Below are 18,909 nucleotides of genomic sequence, written 5' to 3' on the forward strand. Positions count from 1 at the left end.
GAGCTTAGAGTGTGTCAAAGCACTTCACTAACAAGTAAACACTTCTGAAGTACAATCATTGTTGTAATTTAGCAAACTGCAGACTTACAGTTTCCATTATCTGCGTTCCAGTGTGGTTAACCATCACCTCTTCTGCTTCTATTTTATCGTCTTGTTTCTGTTTTAGCTTCCTGCTTTGTCTGATTTATTCAGATAAATTCAATTTCGTTCTGTTTAACCCTATCCCACCATGATTGCTACATTAGCCATTCTGCCTTGCTTCCTATTCTGCAAATATGTGTGCCCAGCAGTAGGTTGCCTGGCTTTAGCTGCTTCTAGGACACATGCCAGTTCCTTGGCTCTGTCAATCGGCAGTGTAAGTGCCTCTCATACATCTGCACACTGTTGAGCAATAGAATATTTTCCTAGATGGATTTCTCAATCGTTTCATTTCGTTTCAGCAATTCCAGAGACTTCCTTCTGTTTCTACACAGAATCCCAACAGTGCAGAAGGAGGCCATTCGGCCCATCGTGTCTGCACACACATTCCGAAAGATCATCTTACCTTCCCTTCCCCCGACACGGGGAGAATGTGAAAACTCCACACAGAGACCGGAATCAAACCTGGGTCTCCGGTGCTGTGAGGCAGCGGTGCTAACCACCGTTCCAAATGGACAAAAGTAGTCAAAGCATATTGGGAGTTTCAGTTGTTATTCATATAACTCCACAACTATTGTAGAAAGCTGAAGTGCTGTACAATAATTGTCTCAAAGTTGCTTTGCATGCAAGAGAAACTGTGTATCAGCCTGCATCTCCCGACTTCGCTAAATTTTCCATATGTATCTTTGGAAAATGCCTTCCTAAGGTTCCCTGACACGAGAGATATTCCGTCACAGAAGAATTTAAGCTCATTTGGCATTGTAACTCCGATGGGAATATTTAAGAAATGTCTTAAAATAGTTGACATTATTTATATGCCTTAATTTTTCAATAATTTTATTGGAATCCAAGTGTGGGTTAAGGAAAGTTCACCCATCATCATTCTTCCTTCTTCCAACATGGCTTGTACGTCTCTACACTCTTATCCAGTCTCCCCAGTGCAGTTAGAAGCAGGGCAAATTAGCCTCTTGAATTCAATTGATAAAAACTCTTGAACATCAACCTAATATTATAGTATACATTATTCAATCCTGATCTAATGGTTCCAGTCAGACAGCAGAGTAAAACAGTCAGATTATAAGATTATCTATGCCTACAGTTATAATAAATTATTCATACCTTTCACAATCAGATTTATACCTCTTTGGAAAAGATCATCAACACTGTTTGTTGAGAGTTTAGTTGATGTATTTGGTCTTCGGTAGGAAATTAATATCTAATCTTACAATTTTCTTCACTGCTTTGCTGTGTAGCCAATTAATTTAATTTGGTTACACCCACGTAATCCATGCAACAAAGCAACTTTTTGAATTGGATCATGTTGCAACTCCATCTTCCATTCCTTCAGGGAGAATAAAAATACACTGACAAAGAAAATGAGACATATTTACCGAGTCAACAATTTCAAAAAATGATACTCATGAGGATTAGTTGCAATGACTTCATTCATACCTCAACATTACATTTTGAAAAGTTCGAGCCCTTGGTACTTGACGTAGATCTCTTTGGCGCAGATGCCACAAAGTGTGCAGTGACGAGCTGTACCCCTGCATCTAGATGGAAGTACATGGCATCACCATCTTAGAAAGCTTTGATGGAGAACGTTTTAATCTGGCACTTTTAAAGCAACTCCCTCAATGGTTGTCTGACGTTCCTGTGGTGGTGGCTGGAACAGTACAAAGATCTTGAGTCAGTAAAGTTATCCAGCTGCTAAGATCTGCATTAACATGCTCACATTCTGCAGAGAGCAGATTCAAAGACAACATTGAGCTGACTGAATTTCCTAATCTTTTAATGGGAAACCGATTTCCACTTTGGTATGATTGGTGATCAGGAAAGTCATTGCATCCAAAATAGTGCTAGCTAGGTTTATTTTCTACTCCAATTACTTTATTGCTGAATGTAACATCTGTGATAGTCCAATGCAATTGTGAAGCGTCTTAGAACTTATTTTTTCACAAATATTTTGCTTTAAGAAGTGTTTCTCCTTACATTTAACAATGGTGCAGTTTGATTAATTCAGGTAGAAAATTAGTTTATTATAAAAATATAAGCATCTTATCAGCATTCCTGGTCCACCACTTCTGAGTGACTCAGTCTTATAACTGGAAATGACAACTTTTGATACCCAGGTGTAAACTGTACAGAGCCACAGTCAGTGTACAGTAAACTATTTGCAAGTTATAGTCAGGGAACAGTGGACCAGAGGTGTGCAAACCTATTGCATATCCCCTTCCAGATTAACCAGCTCCCCAGTACTCTTACCAATGTGTAGATTTCATATTTTAATGTCTAAGTATTGCTTAAAAGGTAGAAATTGTGAATAGCATTTAGAACGTAGACAATGCTCTATTATTACTATTTGCCATTAATGTGACAGTTAAATTTATTCATTTGCGAGCTGCACAACATTTGGAGTTCCAGGTGATAAATTCAGTTGTAAATTCTAATTTACACAAAGACACTGGGCAATGCTTTGATTTCATTTCAGTGAGTGTTGAAAATTCACTTTCGCACAGGATGGATATCAAATCCTTGACAGCCCACTCAGAACATCTGGGAAACTCTGCTTGCATTTGGACCCGAAACTCAGCCAACTGCTTTTGTTGGAACTCAATCTTGAAGCTGCAAAGTTGAACACGTTAACTAACTTAGAGAATGTTCCAGCACATTAGTGACTTTCTTCTATCACAGGGTGGGGTTTTACAGGGTGTTTAGCGCCAACACCACCCCCCACGCACCCCCCCACCCCCCCCCCCCCCCCTCCGCCCTCCACCAGGGACAAGTGGTTGTCAAACTGCTCTGGGCTGTCTGCAGGGGAATGGCGGGTGTCTCACTCAGAGTGCCAGGTCTTCTGTATAGGACTGAGTTCAGCTCAGCTCCTCCCTGTCCACCTTGCTGACATGTGGGCTCAGCTGTTCAAACCAGGGACTAATCGTCAGGAGATTAGGGTGTTTTAAAGGGACCTTTGCCTCTTTAGGGGATTCTGGTTCAGTGTCTGGGTTCAGCATGAGCACAACTAAACTTTAGCAGCTTCTTTCACTCGGTGCTTTGGGTTGGCAAAACAACAGGGTGGGCAGCCAGCTTCTGAACTAGAGCCAGCCTTTCTGAGCCTGGATGTTAGGAAGATGGCCTTCTAGAAGTCTTCTGCATCCATACCAGGTAGAGCAACAGTGCTGGAGCTTGGGAGATATGGATCATTTTAACTGCAGGGGTAACTCTGTTGGTCCTCTTGCGATTTTGCCTGGGATCCCTCTGCTGGTCAGTTGGATTGTAGACTCCATGTTTTCGGGCACTACTGCCCTCTGGTGGATGGTGAGCTCTCAATGTACCTCACATCGGCTTTCCAACTAAGTGAGGCCTCACACGCACTCTTTCTGGGCCAATTTAAGAACTTTCCTGGTCCCCATTTAAATTTGCCATAAAGCCAGACCAATTAATGGGAGTGGGTGCTCCCCTAACTTGTTCCATGTCTCCTGGAACAGCACGGTCCTCGAATGGAGGTGCAGCTCAAGCTTCACTCTATTGTGGCTTTTTGCCTGGGGGGACATCTCACTCCCTACCTGCTCATCGGTTTAGGGGACTTGATGCATTTGTCCCTGTTTAATATCTGCAACCCAAACTCCAGGCGAGTCCTTCAACTTTTCCTTTCCTAGTTTAATTATCTGCCTTCCTACAGGTTCTCCAGCTATGTAGGGCATCTCCCTCACTATCTCTTTCCCTGCTTCTGGACTTCTTCAAGTCCCTATATATTTCTCGGATACTCTGAATCTATTTTAGATTGTGGTGGCCTTTTTGGACCTCCTATAACTTAATTGGTTTGGCTTCTACCTTGTTAGATTTGAGGGTGCTATTTCACCCTTTTGGGCCTCTGGACCTGACCCAGCTTCCTGCAGATTTCTGCTGGTCAATATTGGCCTCTTTTCTTTTGCTGGCCAGCCCTGTTCCCAGGGAGGAAGTTGACTCCTGCTGTTGGTAGTTCAGGGATAACAGGGCCTGAAACAAGGTCACACTCCAGGGCAAGTTTCTCCTCCTCACGAATCAATGCTTTGGCCTTCAGCAAGGATGCAGGAGGTAGGTTAAGTTTTCCACCATTTTGGACCGAGTGGCCCCTGTGTCCCGGGACAATGAACTTGGGATGGGTAGGGAGACACTTATCCTGAAAAAGCAAAAGCCCGGAAGTTCTCTGGGAGGTTGTCTGGTTCAGACACACATAAAACCCCACCCTCCAAAGGGTAAGTCTCTGCAGTGAGGGTCTCTGTTGGCGCTGCTGCATTACCCATTGGAGCGTCCTTCGGGGAACAACTCAAATGGAGCCCAGCTAGGCCAATAGGCTTTCCTCCCTGTCTCCAGCATTCAGGTTTGGGATGGCCTGTTTTATGGCAATGGTGATGTGGAGATGCCGGCGTTGGACTGGGGTAAGCACAGTAAGAAGTCTCACAACACCAGGTTAAAGTCCAACAGGTTTATTTGGTAGCAAATACCATAAGCTTTCGGAGCGCTGCTCCTTCGTCAGATGGAGTGGTCTCTGTTCTCCAACAGTGCACAGACACAGAAATCAAATTACAGAATACTAATTAGAATGCAAATCTCTACAGCCAGCCAGGTCTTAAAAGGTACAGATAATATGGGTGGAGGGAACATTAAACACAGGTTAAAGAGATGTGTATTGTCTCCAGACAGAACAGCTAGTGATATTATGCAAGATCAGGGGGAAAGCTGTGGCGAGCTGTGGGGGTTACTGATAATGTGACATAAATCTAACATCCCGGTTTAGGCCATCCTCATGTGTGCGGAACTTGGCTATCAGTTTCTGCTCAGCGACTCTGCGCTGTCGTGTGTTGTGAAGGCCGCCTTGGAGAACGCTTACCTGAAGATCCAAGGCTGAATGCCCGTGACTGCTGAAGTGCTCCCCCACAGGAAGAGAACAGTCTTGCCTGGTGATTGTCGAGCGGTATTCATTGGGACAGACCAGTCTCTGGGGGTTCTCCTTTCAGGCTGTAGATATGGAGAGGGTGTTCTCACACTCTCCTTTGGGCTTTTCTTTTTGGCGGGGCAGGTTCCTATTTAGATCTCCCTGTTTATCTTTCCATTTCTCATGGAATGATGTACAAAGGGCCTGCCTGAGGCTCCAGGCCTGTAGATGGGATTAGAGCTGCCTGCTGTGATGCTTGCATCCCTGGATGCCAGGGATTCTTTGCTCCTCTAACCATGTCCACAGATTGGAGCGTAGGCAATTTTTGAATTCCTCCAATAATACCACCTCACGCAGCCCCTCGTGGGTGAGTGGGATATTGGGGATCTTACCCATCGGATTTGCTTCAGCCGTTCGGACTCGATGTAAGTTAGTGTGGGCTTCTTACGAGCGTTCTGGAATTACTAATGAAATGCCTCTGGGATTAACTCACAGACACTGAGGATGGCAGCCTTGGTCTGCTTGTAATTCATAGACACATCGGAAGGCAGTAGACCCTGCGGGCTCTCCCTCAGAGCTGCCCTTGAATTAAAAATATCCAGATTTCTGATGGCTGCCCTGCTACTTTCTCAAAAGTGGCAAAAAATAAGCCTCTGCATCATTCTCTTCGAGTTTGGAACGTAGCTAGCATGCTTGAAGGTCTCAGAGATAGGTTCCAGGGCAGGGTGATACATTGTGCTTCCAGGTAGAGAGCTTTTCCCTTGCAGTTTTCAATTGTCTGGCTTCTCCTTCTCCGCCTCTGAGGTGCCACTTCCAATTTTTGGAGCTGGAATTTTCCTCTCTCTTTCTCCTGTTCCCTTGTTCACTTTCTCTTTCCTTAAATTCTAGCTGCATTCTCAGCTATTCCAGTTCGATTTTGGCTAGGGAGGGGATTTGGAGTCATGGATGGGTTCTGCATCTCACTGCTATATCGGTAATGTGAAATCCAAGTGTTCAACCCACAACTGGATCACTTCACTTTACTGGGCAACTTTAACTGTGGCCTCCCCAGAGCCACAGCTTTCTGTTGCTCTGTGTTAAGGGAAGCTAACGTTCCATTGTTCAAATTCCCCTGCTGGACAAACACCTGGGTATCAAAAGTTGCCATTTTTGTAATGTTAGGAAAGGGAATTTCCTGTAGTAACTTGCATATGTCTTAAAATATCACCAAGGTTTCCTCTTAGTTTCAAACTGCCTCTTTTGTAACAGGTTTGGCTCATCTCTTAACTTTGATTTTGCTCAAAATCAAGTGGGTTATCCCAGATTTGGGTTCCCAAATTTTCATGTTCAGGAGTGGTCCTGATTTTTCCTCTTACCACCTGAGTTCCTGAGATTGTTAATGCTCCACCAATTAAGTCTTAATAGGAGATTGTGAGTCGGCTCTGATTGATCAGTCTTGGCTTATGACGTGCAGATGGCCTTCATATAATTCCTTTTGAAATTTGTCTCTGTAGTTCACAGGGTCATTAACGAATCTTCAGGGATTATCAGGTGAAAATAAAGGTTTTTTGATTTTTCCCTTTATAAGCAGTGGTGCATTTCCCAACCCCTTGGTTTCCATGTAATCCAATTTCTATCAATAACCCCACAGCAAACTCGTGATAGGATGAACTCAGAGGGTTCGTTTATGAAATGCAAGAGAGAGGGTAGCAATGTTACCTCCTTTTCATACATATAATAAAGGTGGGACAGAGAAAGAAAGATTTACAGCGCAAAGACCACAGAGAAAAGAATTATTGTTTAACATGTGTCCAGAATCAAAGTCCAATGGTGTATTCCTTCACGGAGGTCAGTAGGCTGACTTTATGCTGGATAATTCACTTTTCCAGTAAACCTGACTTCCATGATAAGATAGGGACGTAGAGATGAATCAGTGTTGTAGGCACTGATTCAGAAGTTCCAGTAGAAACAGTGTAGATGGGCCAGGCATTCAAACCTCTTTCCGCGCTGCTGTTGTTTGCTAAGTTGAATGATGGCAGTCTGAGCTTTGCAGCTCCACAAGGCAGTATTGCAGGTTCCACCAGCTTGGGTGAATGTAACATGCCTTCCACTTCCCCACTTCTGCTTTGATAAAGAGTATGACAAACCCTTTGTCTGGGTTCCTGAGATTGTTGATGCTCTACCTATTAAGTCTTAATAGGAGATTGCAAGGTCCTACGTCTAAGCAGATGACTCGGCTCTGGTTGTTCAGGCCTGGCATATGAAGTGCAGATGGCCTTTGTATAATTCCTTTTGAAATTTGTCTTTGCAGTCCACAGGGGTCATTAGCATATCTTCAGGAATAACGAGGTTTTTGAAGGAGGTGCAGACAGAACCAGATCTGGATCCTGGAACTTTTAAAAGGAGTTATTAACATTGGAAGATAGGATGATTTGACCTTTTTTATAAGAATGTTGTGGGTTGCACTATTTAGACTGTTTTTTGAAGGGGTAACCAAGAAGGTAGATGAGGGCAGTACAGTTGATGTTGTCTACATGGACTTTAGCAAGGCCTTTGACAAAGTAGGTTGTTGCATAATGTTAAATCTCAAGGGATCCAGGGTGAGGTATCTAAATGGATACAAAATTGGCTTCTTGAGAGAAGCCAGAGGGTGGTTGTAGAGGGTTGTTTTTCAAACTGGAGGCCTGTGACCAGCAGTGTGCCTCAGGGATCAGTGCTGGGTCCACTGTTATTTGTCATTTATATTAATGATTTGGATGAGAATATAGGAGGCATGGTTAGTAAGTTTGTAGATGACACTAAGATTGGTGGCATAGTGGACAGTGAAGAACGTTATCTCCAATTGCAACAGGATCTTGATCAATTGGGCCAGTGGGCTGACGAATGGCAGATGGAGTTTAATTTAGACAAATGCGAGGTGATGCATTTTGGTAGATTGAACCAGGACAGGACTTACTCAGTTAATGGTAGGGCGTTGGGGAGAGTTACAGAACAAAGAGATCTAGGGGTACATGTTCATAGCTCCTTGAAAGTGGAGTCACAGGTGGACAGAGTGGTGAAGAAAGCATTCGGCATGCTTGGTTTCATCGGTCAGAACATTGAATACAGGAGCTGGAATGTCTTGTTGAAGTTGTACAAGACATTGGTAAGGCCACACTTGGAATACTGTGTGCAATTTTGGTCACCCTATTATAGAAAGGATATTATTAAACTAGAAAGAGTACAGAAAAGATTTACTAGGATGCTACCGGGACTTGATGGATTGAGTTATAAGGAGAGGCTGGATAGACTGGACTTTTTTCTCTGGAGCGTAGGAGGCTGAGGGGTGATCTTATAGAGGTCTATAAAATAATGAGGGGCACAGATCAGCAAGATAGTCAATATATTTTCCCAAAGGTAGGGGAGTCTAAAACTAGAGGGCATAGGTTTAAGGTGAGAGGGGAGAGATACAAAATTGTCCAGAGGGGCAATGTTTTCACACAGAGGGTGGTGAGTGTCTGGAACAAGCTGCCAGAGGTAGTAGTAGAGTCGGGTACAATTTTGTCTTTTAAAAAGCATTTAGATAGTTACATGGGTACGATGGGTATAGAGGGATATGGGCCAAATGTGGGCAATTGGGATTATCTTAGGGGTTTTAAAAAAGAAAGGGCGGCATGGACAAGTTGGGCCGAAGGGCCTGTTTCCACACTGTAAATCTCTATGACTCTACGTTAGCAATTTGTTTTAGTATATTGTGGGTTGTTCCAGCTGCTGGGGTACAACTTGTCACAGCTGTCAATGTGAGGGCAGCTTTCAGAGCAGTCTCCGCACCCACTTGCAGGATATCAGAGCACATTGTTGGATGTGGATTGGCCTGATTCCTCCTAATTAGGATGGAAGTTCTTCACAATAAAAATATTTATTCAGCTTTGCAGTTTACAGAGCATCGGCCAGTGTGTTTTATATTGTGTCCAGTTAAATGGTATCAAGTGCAAAAAAAAAATCAGTTGCGAAATTAAAATAAATAGAAAACTAAAATGCTTCAATTTTCATTTCTTCAGGCAGGAAAGTTTGATATTGTCCCAACAATTATCAATATTGCTGCAGCTCTCACATCTATTGGAATTGTAAGTACTTTCTGGTTTTCTTTACATTATATAAACCATACTAGTCGATCCTCTGAGGCATTGATGTACAGAGTACATTCTACATTGTGCATCATGTGAGCTAATACTTCTGCCAATGTATTACTTTGCTGTTGAGGTGAAACTGTGTTTAAGTAGGCCTGTAAAGCCTAATTGCTGTAAGTAAACATACCCACAGGCCACTCAGAGTTCAATTGCTATACGGGACATTTGGAGACTGGCGGGTGTCTGTAATTTCTGGGTCCAGGTCAGAAAACATTAAGTGCTCTATGACCATAATCATCTGAAATACTGGGGGAAACTTGTTCTACCCAAGAAAGAATCAGGTCTAACTGCTCTCTATGGTTGAGTAATGTCACTGTCCAGCCTCATGTATGAAGAATAACGACTTGGGAGCGGCATTAGACTAACCTACCCCATGCAACTGTATCCCAATGTATCTGCATTAGGTGTCGAGAAAACTGGAGCAAAAAACATGTACAAACAAAATGCCATTATTGCACTGGGCGGGTAATAGCTAATGCATTTATACTTTTTATGAAAATTGAAGTTACTTTTGGATTATTTTGACCCCGTGGCTCTAAATTGTGTCATTGTAATGCAGATTTACCTTCCACTCATCAAGGTAATTAAGATGCCATTGTTCTTGTGTTCCTTCCCAAAGGCAGGTCCATGGCAATTAGTTGCTGAAACATGGCAAAGTGCTGTGACATTTTACTATAAGTAGGACGAGAAGGCAGGCCTTTATTCTACCTCAGCTGGAAGAGGGATTGAACCCCATGCTGTTACCGATAATCTACACACTAATTGTCTAACCAAATGAGTTTACCAGTTCCCCATGCTGAACATAAAAGCCATATTTCAGGATTGCCAATCATTGCCATATATAAACCACAACAGCATGTCAATAATCAGAGTTGTACATAACATTTATTGTCTAATTAATTTGTCTTTTCTCAATTTAGGGCTCATTCCTGTGTGACTGGATCTTGTTAACCTTCATGAACAAGAATGAAGTCTATAGTGCAAAGAAGTTTGAAGAGGTGAAAATTCAACTAATCAGACTCAGGGACATTTTCTGATGGAATTCATTGAGATTGTTTGTATCTTTCTCATCTTGGGACTTAGCAGCGGACCTCTCCATAGCTGCTGTGGTCAGCTGGCAGAAGGCGTACTTCTGGGTGGAACGGATTTTGCCCCATCCAGGAGCGCAGCTCAGAATTGACAATATTCTGGTGGCCTCAATGGTATAGCACAACGAGCTGTATCACAAAGATGGCACTTTCCAGCTGAAAAGTTAAATTAAACTCCATCAATCACCGTGGGTGAACATGAAAGATCCCATGACACTGTTTTAAAAAAAACCCTCCTGTTGTGTTGGTCAATATTCTTCCCGCAGCCAAAAGATAGATTGTCCAGTTATTCAACCATTTGCTGTCAATTGGAGCTTACTGTGCACAAATTGGCTGCTGCATTTACTTAACAATAATGAGTCTACTTCAAGATTAATTAAACAGCTGATGAGTATCTTAAGACATCTTGAAGACATGATAAGTCACATTATGTCTTCAAGAAATTTTTTATGTTTATCTGAACTAGTAGATATGGTTTCAAGTGTAACTTTATTTGGAAGATTGTATCTCCAACCATGCAGCATTCCTGCAGTACAGCACTCATGCAGTACAGCACTTATGCCAATCTGGGCTTTGTGGAGATAGAATTGAGATCTGTTCTCCTAATCCACCACATAATAAGGTATACCAGGTGACAATGAATACCCAGGTAGCAGAGAAAGAAGTCTTGGTCAGGCTTCAGAGGAAGGTGCAAAGGGCAGATGAATACCAGAAAGTGATCTCCAGGTTACCCATCTTGTACAACTGGTTACATTGCATGACTGATAGTGGTCTTTGTTAATCAAGGTGCATGGCATAGGGGAAGCATCAGCAAAAAGGAAACAAATGGCCCATATATTGAAATGGCGAGAAGATGAAAAAGCATCAAATGTTAAAAGGCCATTGAATTATTCCTGCTATAGAAAGTCAACAATCTGTCCTACTGTAGATACTCAAATACCTTCAGGAAGTTCAGCAAAACTTCTCCATCTCTCATAAGTAATCAAGCAAACCTCTATACCACAAATCGAAACAGAAAGTGCTGGATAAACCTCTAGACAACGTATCCATCACAGTACTGGTGCCAAGTACAGCACAGTTTCCTGTGCTGTACTGTTCTTTGTTCTTTGTTCTTGTTTTCCATGGGTCCTAGCAGCACACAGTATTGTGTTCCACGTGTACTTATTATTTATCTTTATCTCCTAGTCTATACACCTTCAATCCTTTTGTTAATTAGCCATTTAACTAAGTTAACAAATGCAACATTGCTTCTGAGGGTCTGTTCCACATCTATAGGAGTTTAAAATCTCATTCTCTCGTTCATATGTTCATTTTATATATGTCTGCTAGCCTAACTCAGTCTCCTTATATCCAGATTAACGATGCTTTTTGTAATTTAAACACTTTCTCCCAATAAAAAGTAGCTGTAGATCTGTGAAACTCTCCTCATAATTTGAAATCCTGGTAAGTTCCTTGATGATCATGCTGCTTGCAGGTCTCTCAAGGTCCTAAAAGTACGGAGCTCAACTTACCATGCAAAGTTGCAAACATGTAACCACTGATTTTAAGTTGTCGTGAAATTTTTGATGCATTGGATTACCAGGTCATCATCAATAACAGCTTCACAGCCAGGTGTTCACTTTCAAGGAATAGTCAGTAGTCAAATCTTGATCCTTTTCTTTACAAATTTGCTGTATAATTGTTTTAATTTGCGCCACTTACATTTACCTGCATTTAAATGTTATTTCTTACGCAGTTGTTCAGTATTTGTCCAGATACCTTTTAATGCTGTCATTCCTCCTTTATGCTTCTCATCTGACCCAGTGTCATCAACAAATTCAGCAACATTATGACAAGTACCTTCTGTGATGAATCAGAGATCATCCCTTTTCATGTATAGTAAGAATTCTCACAACACCAGGTGAAAGTCCAACAGGTTTCTTTGGAATCACGAGCTTTTGGAGCGCTGTTCCTTCATCAGATGAGTGAATTCATCACCTAATGAAGGAGCAGCACTCTTTATTTGGAATCACAAGCTTTCAGAGTGCTGCTCCATCGTCCCTGTCCTAGATAGAGAAACAAGTAAATGTCAACTGCCAGATCTCAAACACCAATGTTGCTTACCTGTCTGCAGAAAAGAAACACAGTTGCTAGTTTGTTGCACAAAAAGATCCTTCAAGAAATTGCTTTCCCTGAAAGGGATGAATGGCCAGTAAAGGGATTGTAGGAAGCCAGTTTGAAAGGTTGTGCAGATGTCTGTGTGGGAAAAAAATCAGCCTATTTTGCTTATTTCCCTTATCCACGCTTTAGCTCTCTTCCAAAAGAATTTTCAGTAGAGTTATTGCTTTTAGCTTCTTGCTGACGACTCCTTTTGCTCTTTGGGTAAGCATAACATTTGAGCATTTTCAACTTTCAGATTTAGATTAAATGGAGCTATAATTACCAGACTCGAGGGAAATCTTGATTCCACTTTCCCTATTCATAACGTCACTGGAGCGGAACCTCGATGTCTCAGGCAAACTTGCACAAAAAGTCTGCTCCCATGCTGTTTCTAACAATTAATGGGACAATAATGTCCATACAGCCACCTCCTTTTACAGTCTGCAAGAGTATGCATGCAATTCCATGAAATGTAATTTAAATTTGAAAAGCTTTGAAACTACTTACAAAGATTTAGACATTTATTATCTCACAAAATTAAGACAGCCTTTTCATGGTACAATGTGCAATCGTTCTATTTGCATTTACTACTTAGGACATGATTATGAAGCACACACAGACCGACTCATTAACCCTTTTTTTACTACATAGGTTCTTAAAGAAAGAATTATACTGGCAGTCAATGAGCATGGAGCTTCAGAACAAGAACTGAGAGCAATTCAACCAGAAAATTGCAAACATTGTTGATTTCCTTATTATGTTATCCATCGTGAAGTGGGATGCAGATAAGGTATTCAAAAAAAAAACTGAATGGGCCTTGGGGAATTAATTAAAGTAGAAAATCTCCCTGAACTTTCTTGGTTTCGCTGACTGGGTGAAAATTGTTGACACTATAAGACTCTTTAGATAGATGATGATGCTTGCAATCATTTTAATATTTATAACACATCTTCACCGACCATCTCATTGAGAAGTCAAACTAATGCAGCCCTGAAACAATCGCATGCTAACACCATCGTCAAGATTCAATAATAAACATGATCACCCAATTTTAACACTCTAGTATTGAAGGGGAATTGGTACTTGTGCTAATACCTTATAGGATAGCTTATTAGGTATGTAAGATAGGAGTGAACAAAGATACCAATTTTTTTTTAAGTAAAATACATAATTTTACAATGTATAAAAACTCTCCATGCTGCAATGTTTGCTGCTGTCCAGTGGTCAGAATGACAGTGTCTGAAGAATGGGCTGCTTTAGGCTCATCATGGAATCCATACAATGCAAAGAGGCTATTTAGCCCATCATCATTACACCAACTCGCTGACAGAATATCTTTTCCAGCCCCCCGCCCCCTCATCCCGGTAACCCCACACATTTCCCATAGCAAATATATCTAATCGAGGAGGCGGACATTTGGCCAATCGAGTCTGGACCAACAACAATCCCACCTAGGCCCTATCCCCGTAACCCCATGTATTTAACCTGCTAATCCTCCTGACATTAAGGGGCAGTTGAGCATCACCAATCAACCTAACCTGCACGTCGTTGGACTGTGGGAGGAAACCGGAGCATCCGGAGGAAACCCACGCAGACATGGGGAGAATGTGCAAACTCCACACAGACAGTGACCCAAGGCTGGAATCGAACTGGGGTTGCTGGCGATGTGAGGCAGGAGTGCTAACCACTGTGCCACCCCTACACATCTTTGGACACTAAGGGGCAAGTTAGCGTGGCCAGTCCACCTAACCTGCACATCTCTGAACTGTGGGAGGAAACCGGAGCATCCGGAGGAAACCCACGCAGACACGGGGAGAATGTGCAAATTCCAAACCCCACACAGTCACCTTAGGCTGGAACTGAACCCGGGTCCCTGAGCTTTGAGACAGCAGTGCTAACCACTGTGCCGCTCTTCAAAAATTGACAAGAAGGGAAAGAGCAGCTGATCCATCAAGCCTGCCCTGGACTTCATGATGACACAACCATCTTAATTAGACACTTCCTTATCCCCCTTCCCACAGCCATGTAAGCAACGAGAGACCCAGGGCCAATAAGAAAAAACTTACTCCGGAAAACTCCTCTCCAACCCTCTCAGATGATTAAAACTATTGAAGTGATCACATGGATCAAGTGCTATCTAGAAAGACACTTAAAAATGATACAATCTCTGCCTGCAGTTAAGAATCAGTTTCCCATTCCTTAGAGATGAACAGAGAGCCAGTACCCACCACAGCAGCTAGCAATGTATTCCAGCCTCATTACTCTGGGGAAAGACGAACCCTTAACATCCAGTCTATTCCATTCTTGCATAGTTTAAACTCGTGTCCTCTCCTATTAAGTTACAGTATTTCCAATGTGTGTGCTACTTGTGCTCTGCTTACTTTCACCTCTGCAATAACTTGAAACACCTTCCTGAATCTTGTGATCGATTTATTGGCGACCAGAGAACTAAATTAACCTGAGCTCTTATTCAAGTGAATACTCGGCATTTTACTCTGGCCCGTTTGGCTTCTGTGCCAAATGACTACGATCATCAGAGTGTAACTGAGGAAAGGGATTACCAGAGGGATTGGTATTGGGGCAACTGACCTTTTTGATATATATTAATGATCTGGACTTGGATACTAGGGGTACAATTTCAAAATTTCCAAATGATCCAAAAATTGCAAATGTAGTGAACAGGTAAACTGTAGCAGACATTAGGACAACTTACACGGATCAGTGAAACGGACAGACATGGTGGACGGAGTTCAATAAGAAGTCTCACAACACCAGGTTAAAGTCCAACAGGTTTATTTGGTAGCAAAAGCCACTAGCTTTTGGAGCGCTGCCCCTGAAGGGGCTTGTGCTACCAAATAAACCTGTTGGACTTTAAACCTGGTGTTGTGAGACTTCTTACTGTGATTACCCCAGTCCAACGCCGGCATCTCCACATCAGGACGGAGTTCAGTGCAGAGGAATGTCAAATCAGGAATTTTAAAAGAAAAAATCTAAATGTTTTAATTTTAAAAGCGGTGCAGGAACAGAGACACCTTGAGGTTCACTTATACAAATCTTTGATCATGGCAGGACAAGTTGACAAAGCTATTTATAAAAAAAAGTGTTATAAATAAGGACAGAGCACAGAAGGACCAAAATTATTTTTAAACTTCATAAATCATTGATAAGGTCATTGCTAGATATTGGGTTAATTCTGGGCACCACAGTTTAGGAAAGACATCCAAGATCTTGTAGAGGGTGCGGATGAGATTTATCAGAATTATATCAGGCATTGGAGACAACAGTTACGTGAAGAGAGGAAGGAATTGATCAATTAAGAGTACAGAAGACCAAGTGGAGGTTTAAATGAGGTAATCAAAATCATGAAGCGATATTGTTGAGTAAATAGGGAGAAACGGTTTCCATTTTCAGTTCTGGGATGACCAGTAAGCAAGGGGACAGATTTAAGAAAATTGTCAAAAGAACAAGAGGGAAGTTTAGGTTTTTTTTAAGCACAGTATGTCGCTATGATCTGGAATGCGCAATCCTGAAAGGGCAGTGGGAGCAGATTCAAGATTTACTTTCAAGAGTGAAATGGGTACATACTTGTAAAGCGAAAAGAAAGCTAAGGCCTTGGGGAAAGCAGAGTAATGGCATTAATGGGATAGCTCTTTTGAAGAATTGGCACAGGTACAATGGCCTGAATCGTCTCCCTTTGTACTATAAGGTTCTATGATACACTGAAGCAAAATGAATGCTTAGTCTTGTCTGTTGCTTGTTTGTCAGAGAATGTGAGATAAAAATAAATTGTTTGTTTCTTTATTTTTCAAAATAAAAATACAAATCAGATAAGAGTAAATTACTTTCATTTTTCACCATTGCTCCATTCACCATTGCATGTGTATCACAGCAGCAGTTAACCACAAATCCACACAATCCTTTGAGGGAAGCACTCCACCTCTAATTCAAAGACATATGTTTAAGATCACTAACACCACATTATTCAAAATAATACGTTTGAAAATATTATCTTTTCTCAATTATGTCTGTTTTCAAAATATTCAAAAGGTTTCACATTACACATTTGTGTGGCAACCAGAACATCTTTTTTGCTGGATGGCAGCATCCTGTTCGGGAAAATAGCACTCGTGTGGTTGCTCTCCTTTTATACACTTATAAAATCAATGACAATGTTTTTATATTCCTGGTTGGTTTACTCTCATTCCAGTTTTCTCCTCCTTATTAATCAACATTTTGATCACCTTTTGCTGTCTTCTAAAACTCTCCCAATCTTCAGCTTACTATTACTCTCTGCAATATTGTGTTTCTTCTTTTTGTTGAAATTTTGATCTTTAATGAAACATATTTTTGTTGAACAATTTGAATTTCTTTAAATGTTTCTGACTTTTATTTATTGCTATGCCATTTATCCTATTTACCCAATCAAGCAACTCTCCCTTCTTACCTACATAATTGGTTTTCCTGTTTGGAACAAAAATTTAATTAATTAATTTAAGAAAATTGTCAAAAGAACAAGAGGGACATTGGATAATGGTGGATCCAACATAGATTTATCTCGAGTGGGTTCTACAACTTATTGTCCGAGGAAACTGTCACAAAAGCATTCAACAGACTCATCTTCCAGACTACCTTTGACAATTGACTTCCTCCGGTTAATAATCATGGTGTGCTTTAAATTGTCTTTGTTACAACCATTCATTATTTCTTACTTAATGTTGCATTCAATTGTATAATTACAGTTATGGAGCTGATAAACTGCTTTGAGCAGTGACCTCTGGCCTTTTATTCTTAATCTCCCCCTATACTGATTCTACCAACTGATTTTGCGAGCCAAGGTTTTTCTTACTAAATCCTGATATCTTTTATAACCGGAGCTACTCCTCATACTTTCCCATTCTGTTCGTCTTTTCAAAATGTTAAGAATGTTTATTTCCTAACTTCATTCACGTGCATCCATGTCTATGTCATGGTGGTCAATGGGCCAAATGGCCTCCTGCGCTGTAGGATTCTATAATTCTGAGAGAAAAGGTAACAGCACATTTTACAACATCTACTAAATTAAGCCTCCCCCACCAGTACTACACTGATTAAGCATAAAGACAACAAAGAAGTCCAGCCTTTTCCAAATTTCCAAAACCAGTAAGAGGATGTTTCAACTCAGCACCACCGACATGAGTATCGGAGGAATGAATGCTTAGTGCTAAAAGGGATATTTACATGTTGAAAAATTAAGAATGACATTGGTCTTGCAAGAAACAAGATCAGACTGGCTGCAGCAGGATGAGAGAGGTTGTTTTCAATATATTATATACATAGGGCCCGATTTTACCAAAATTTCCAGGTGCGAATTCATGGTAAAGTTGGGCGTTGGGCCTAAAACGCGGTCCAGACCCGACCCAAGGCCAATCGCGCCGTTACCAACGGCCGATCCGGGCGCCGATCCGGCACGTGTGCGAATCAGCCAGCGGGCCGATTTAACTGCATGTGCATGCATTTAAATCAGCATAATGAAGCCCGCGCCCAACTTACCCAAGGATTCCCACTTTACGAGGCTCCGATCCGATCGGCGCCCGCGCATTTACTGTGTTGCTGAATTCAAGTCCGATAGGGTTTCACCTCAGCAACTGAACCTCCGAATTGCCCCCGACCACCCTTCGCGGACCGTCGCCGCGAACCACCCCGGCAGCCCACCGCCCCCCCCCCAGGATCGGACCACCCTGGGATGCAGGCCCCGCCAGCAGGCACCCCCCCCGGGATCAGACCCCCCGGCCCCCGACCTACCTTGATCGCTGGTGTCCGTCGAAAGCATCTTGTGATCCTGGATCCTGGCCTTGCTCCAGGGGTCCTGATGTAGGATGACGTCTCTTCACTGGGGGGGGGGGGGGGAGTAGGGGGGGGATGTGACATCTCTTCCCTGAGGGGGCGGGGGTAGGGGGGGATGTGACGTCTCTTCCCTGAGGGGGCGGGGGTAGGGGGGGATGTGACGTCTCTTCCCTGAGGGGGCGGGGGTAGGGGGGGATGTGACGTCTCTTCCCTGAGGGGGCGGGGTAGGGGGGGATGTGACGTCTCTTCCCTGGGGGGGGGGGGTAGAGGGGGATATGACATCTCTTCCCTGGGGGGGCGGGGGGGGGGGGGAGATGTGACGTCTCTGCCCCGCGGGGGGGGGGGGGGGGGGGGCGCGGAGACGTTACATCCCCCCCACCCCCCCCAGGGTAGAGATGTCACATACCCCCCCCCTCAGAGAAGAGATGTCAGATCCCCCCCCACTCAGGGAAGAGACGTCACATCCCCCTCCCCCCCTCAGGGAAGAGACATCACATCACCCCCCCCCCCCCCCCCCCCCTCCCTCAGGGAAGAGATGTCAGATCCACCCCCTCCCCCCTCAGAGAAGAGATGTCACATCCCCCCCCCCCCCCCCCCCTCAGGGTAGAGATGTCACATACCCACCCCCCTCAGAGAAGAGATGTCAGATCCCCCCCCC

The 18,909-nt window shown here is 42.9% G+C and overlaps 1 protein-coding gene across 3 annotated transcripts in view; it reads left to right on the forward strand.

Moving 5' to 3' along the window:
• p2rx2 (purinergic receptor P2X, ligand-gated ion channel, 2) overlaps positions 1-13,610 on the forward strand; it is a 61,867-nt gene extending 48,257 nt beyond the window's left edge. For 2 of the 3 annotated variants that reach the window (XM_078227359.1, XM_078227358.1), the window contains exons 10-12: positions 9,073-9,138; positions 10,122-10,199; positions 13,080-13,299. In XM_078227359.1, coding sequence (XP_078083485.1) covers positions 9,073-9,138; positions 10,122-10,199; positions 13,080-13,175 — 240 coding nt within the window. In that variant the 3' untranslated portion in view covers positions 13,176-13,299. Of the gene's footprint in view, positions 1-9,072; positions 9,139-10,121; positions 10,200-13,079 lie in introns of all 3 variants that reach the window. The other variant, XM_078227357.1, reaches the window with a different exon arrangement.
• Positions 13,611-18,909: the final 5,299 nt, after the last annotated feature.

The sequence above is a fragment of the Mustelus asterias genome, chromosome 13 (genome assembly GCF_964213995.1).
Source record: "Mustelus asterias chromosome 13, sMusAst1.hap1.1, whole genome shotgun sequence".
NCBI lineage: Eukaryota > Metazoa > Chordata > Chondrichthyes > Carcharhiniformes > Triakidae > Mustelus > Mustelus asterias.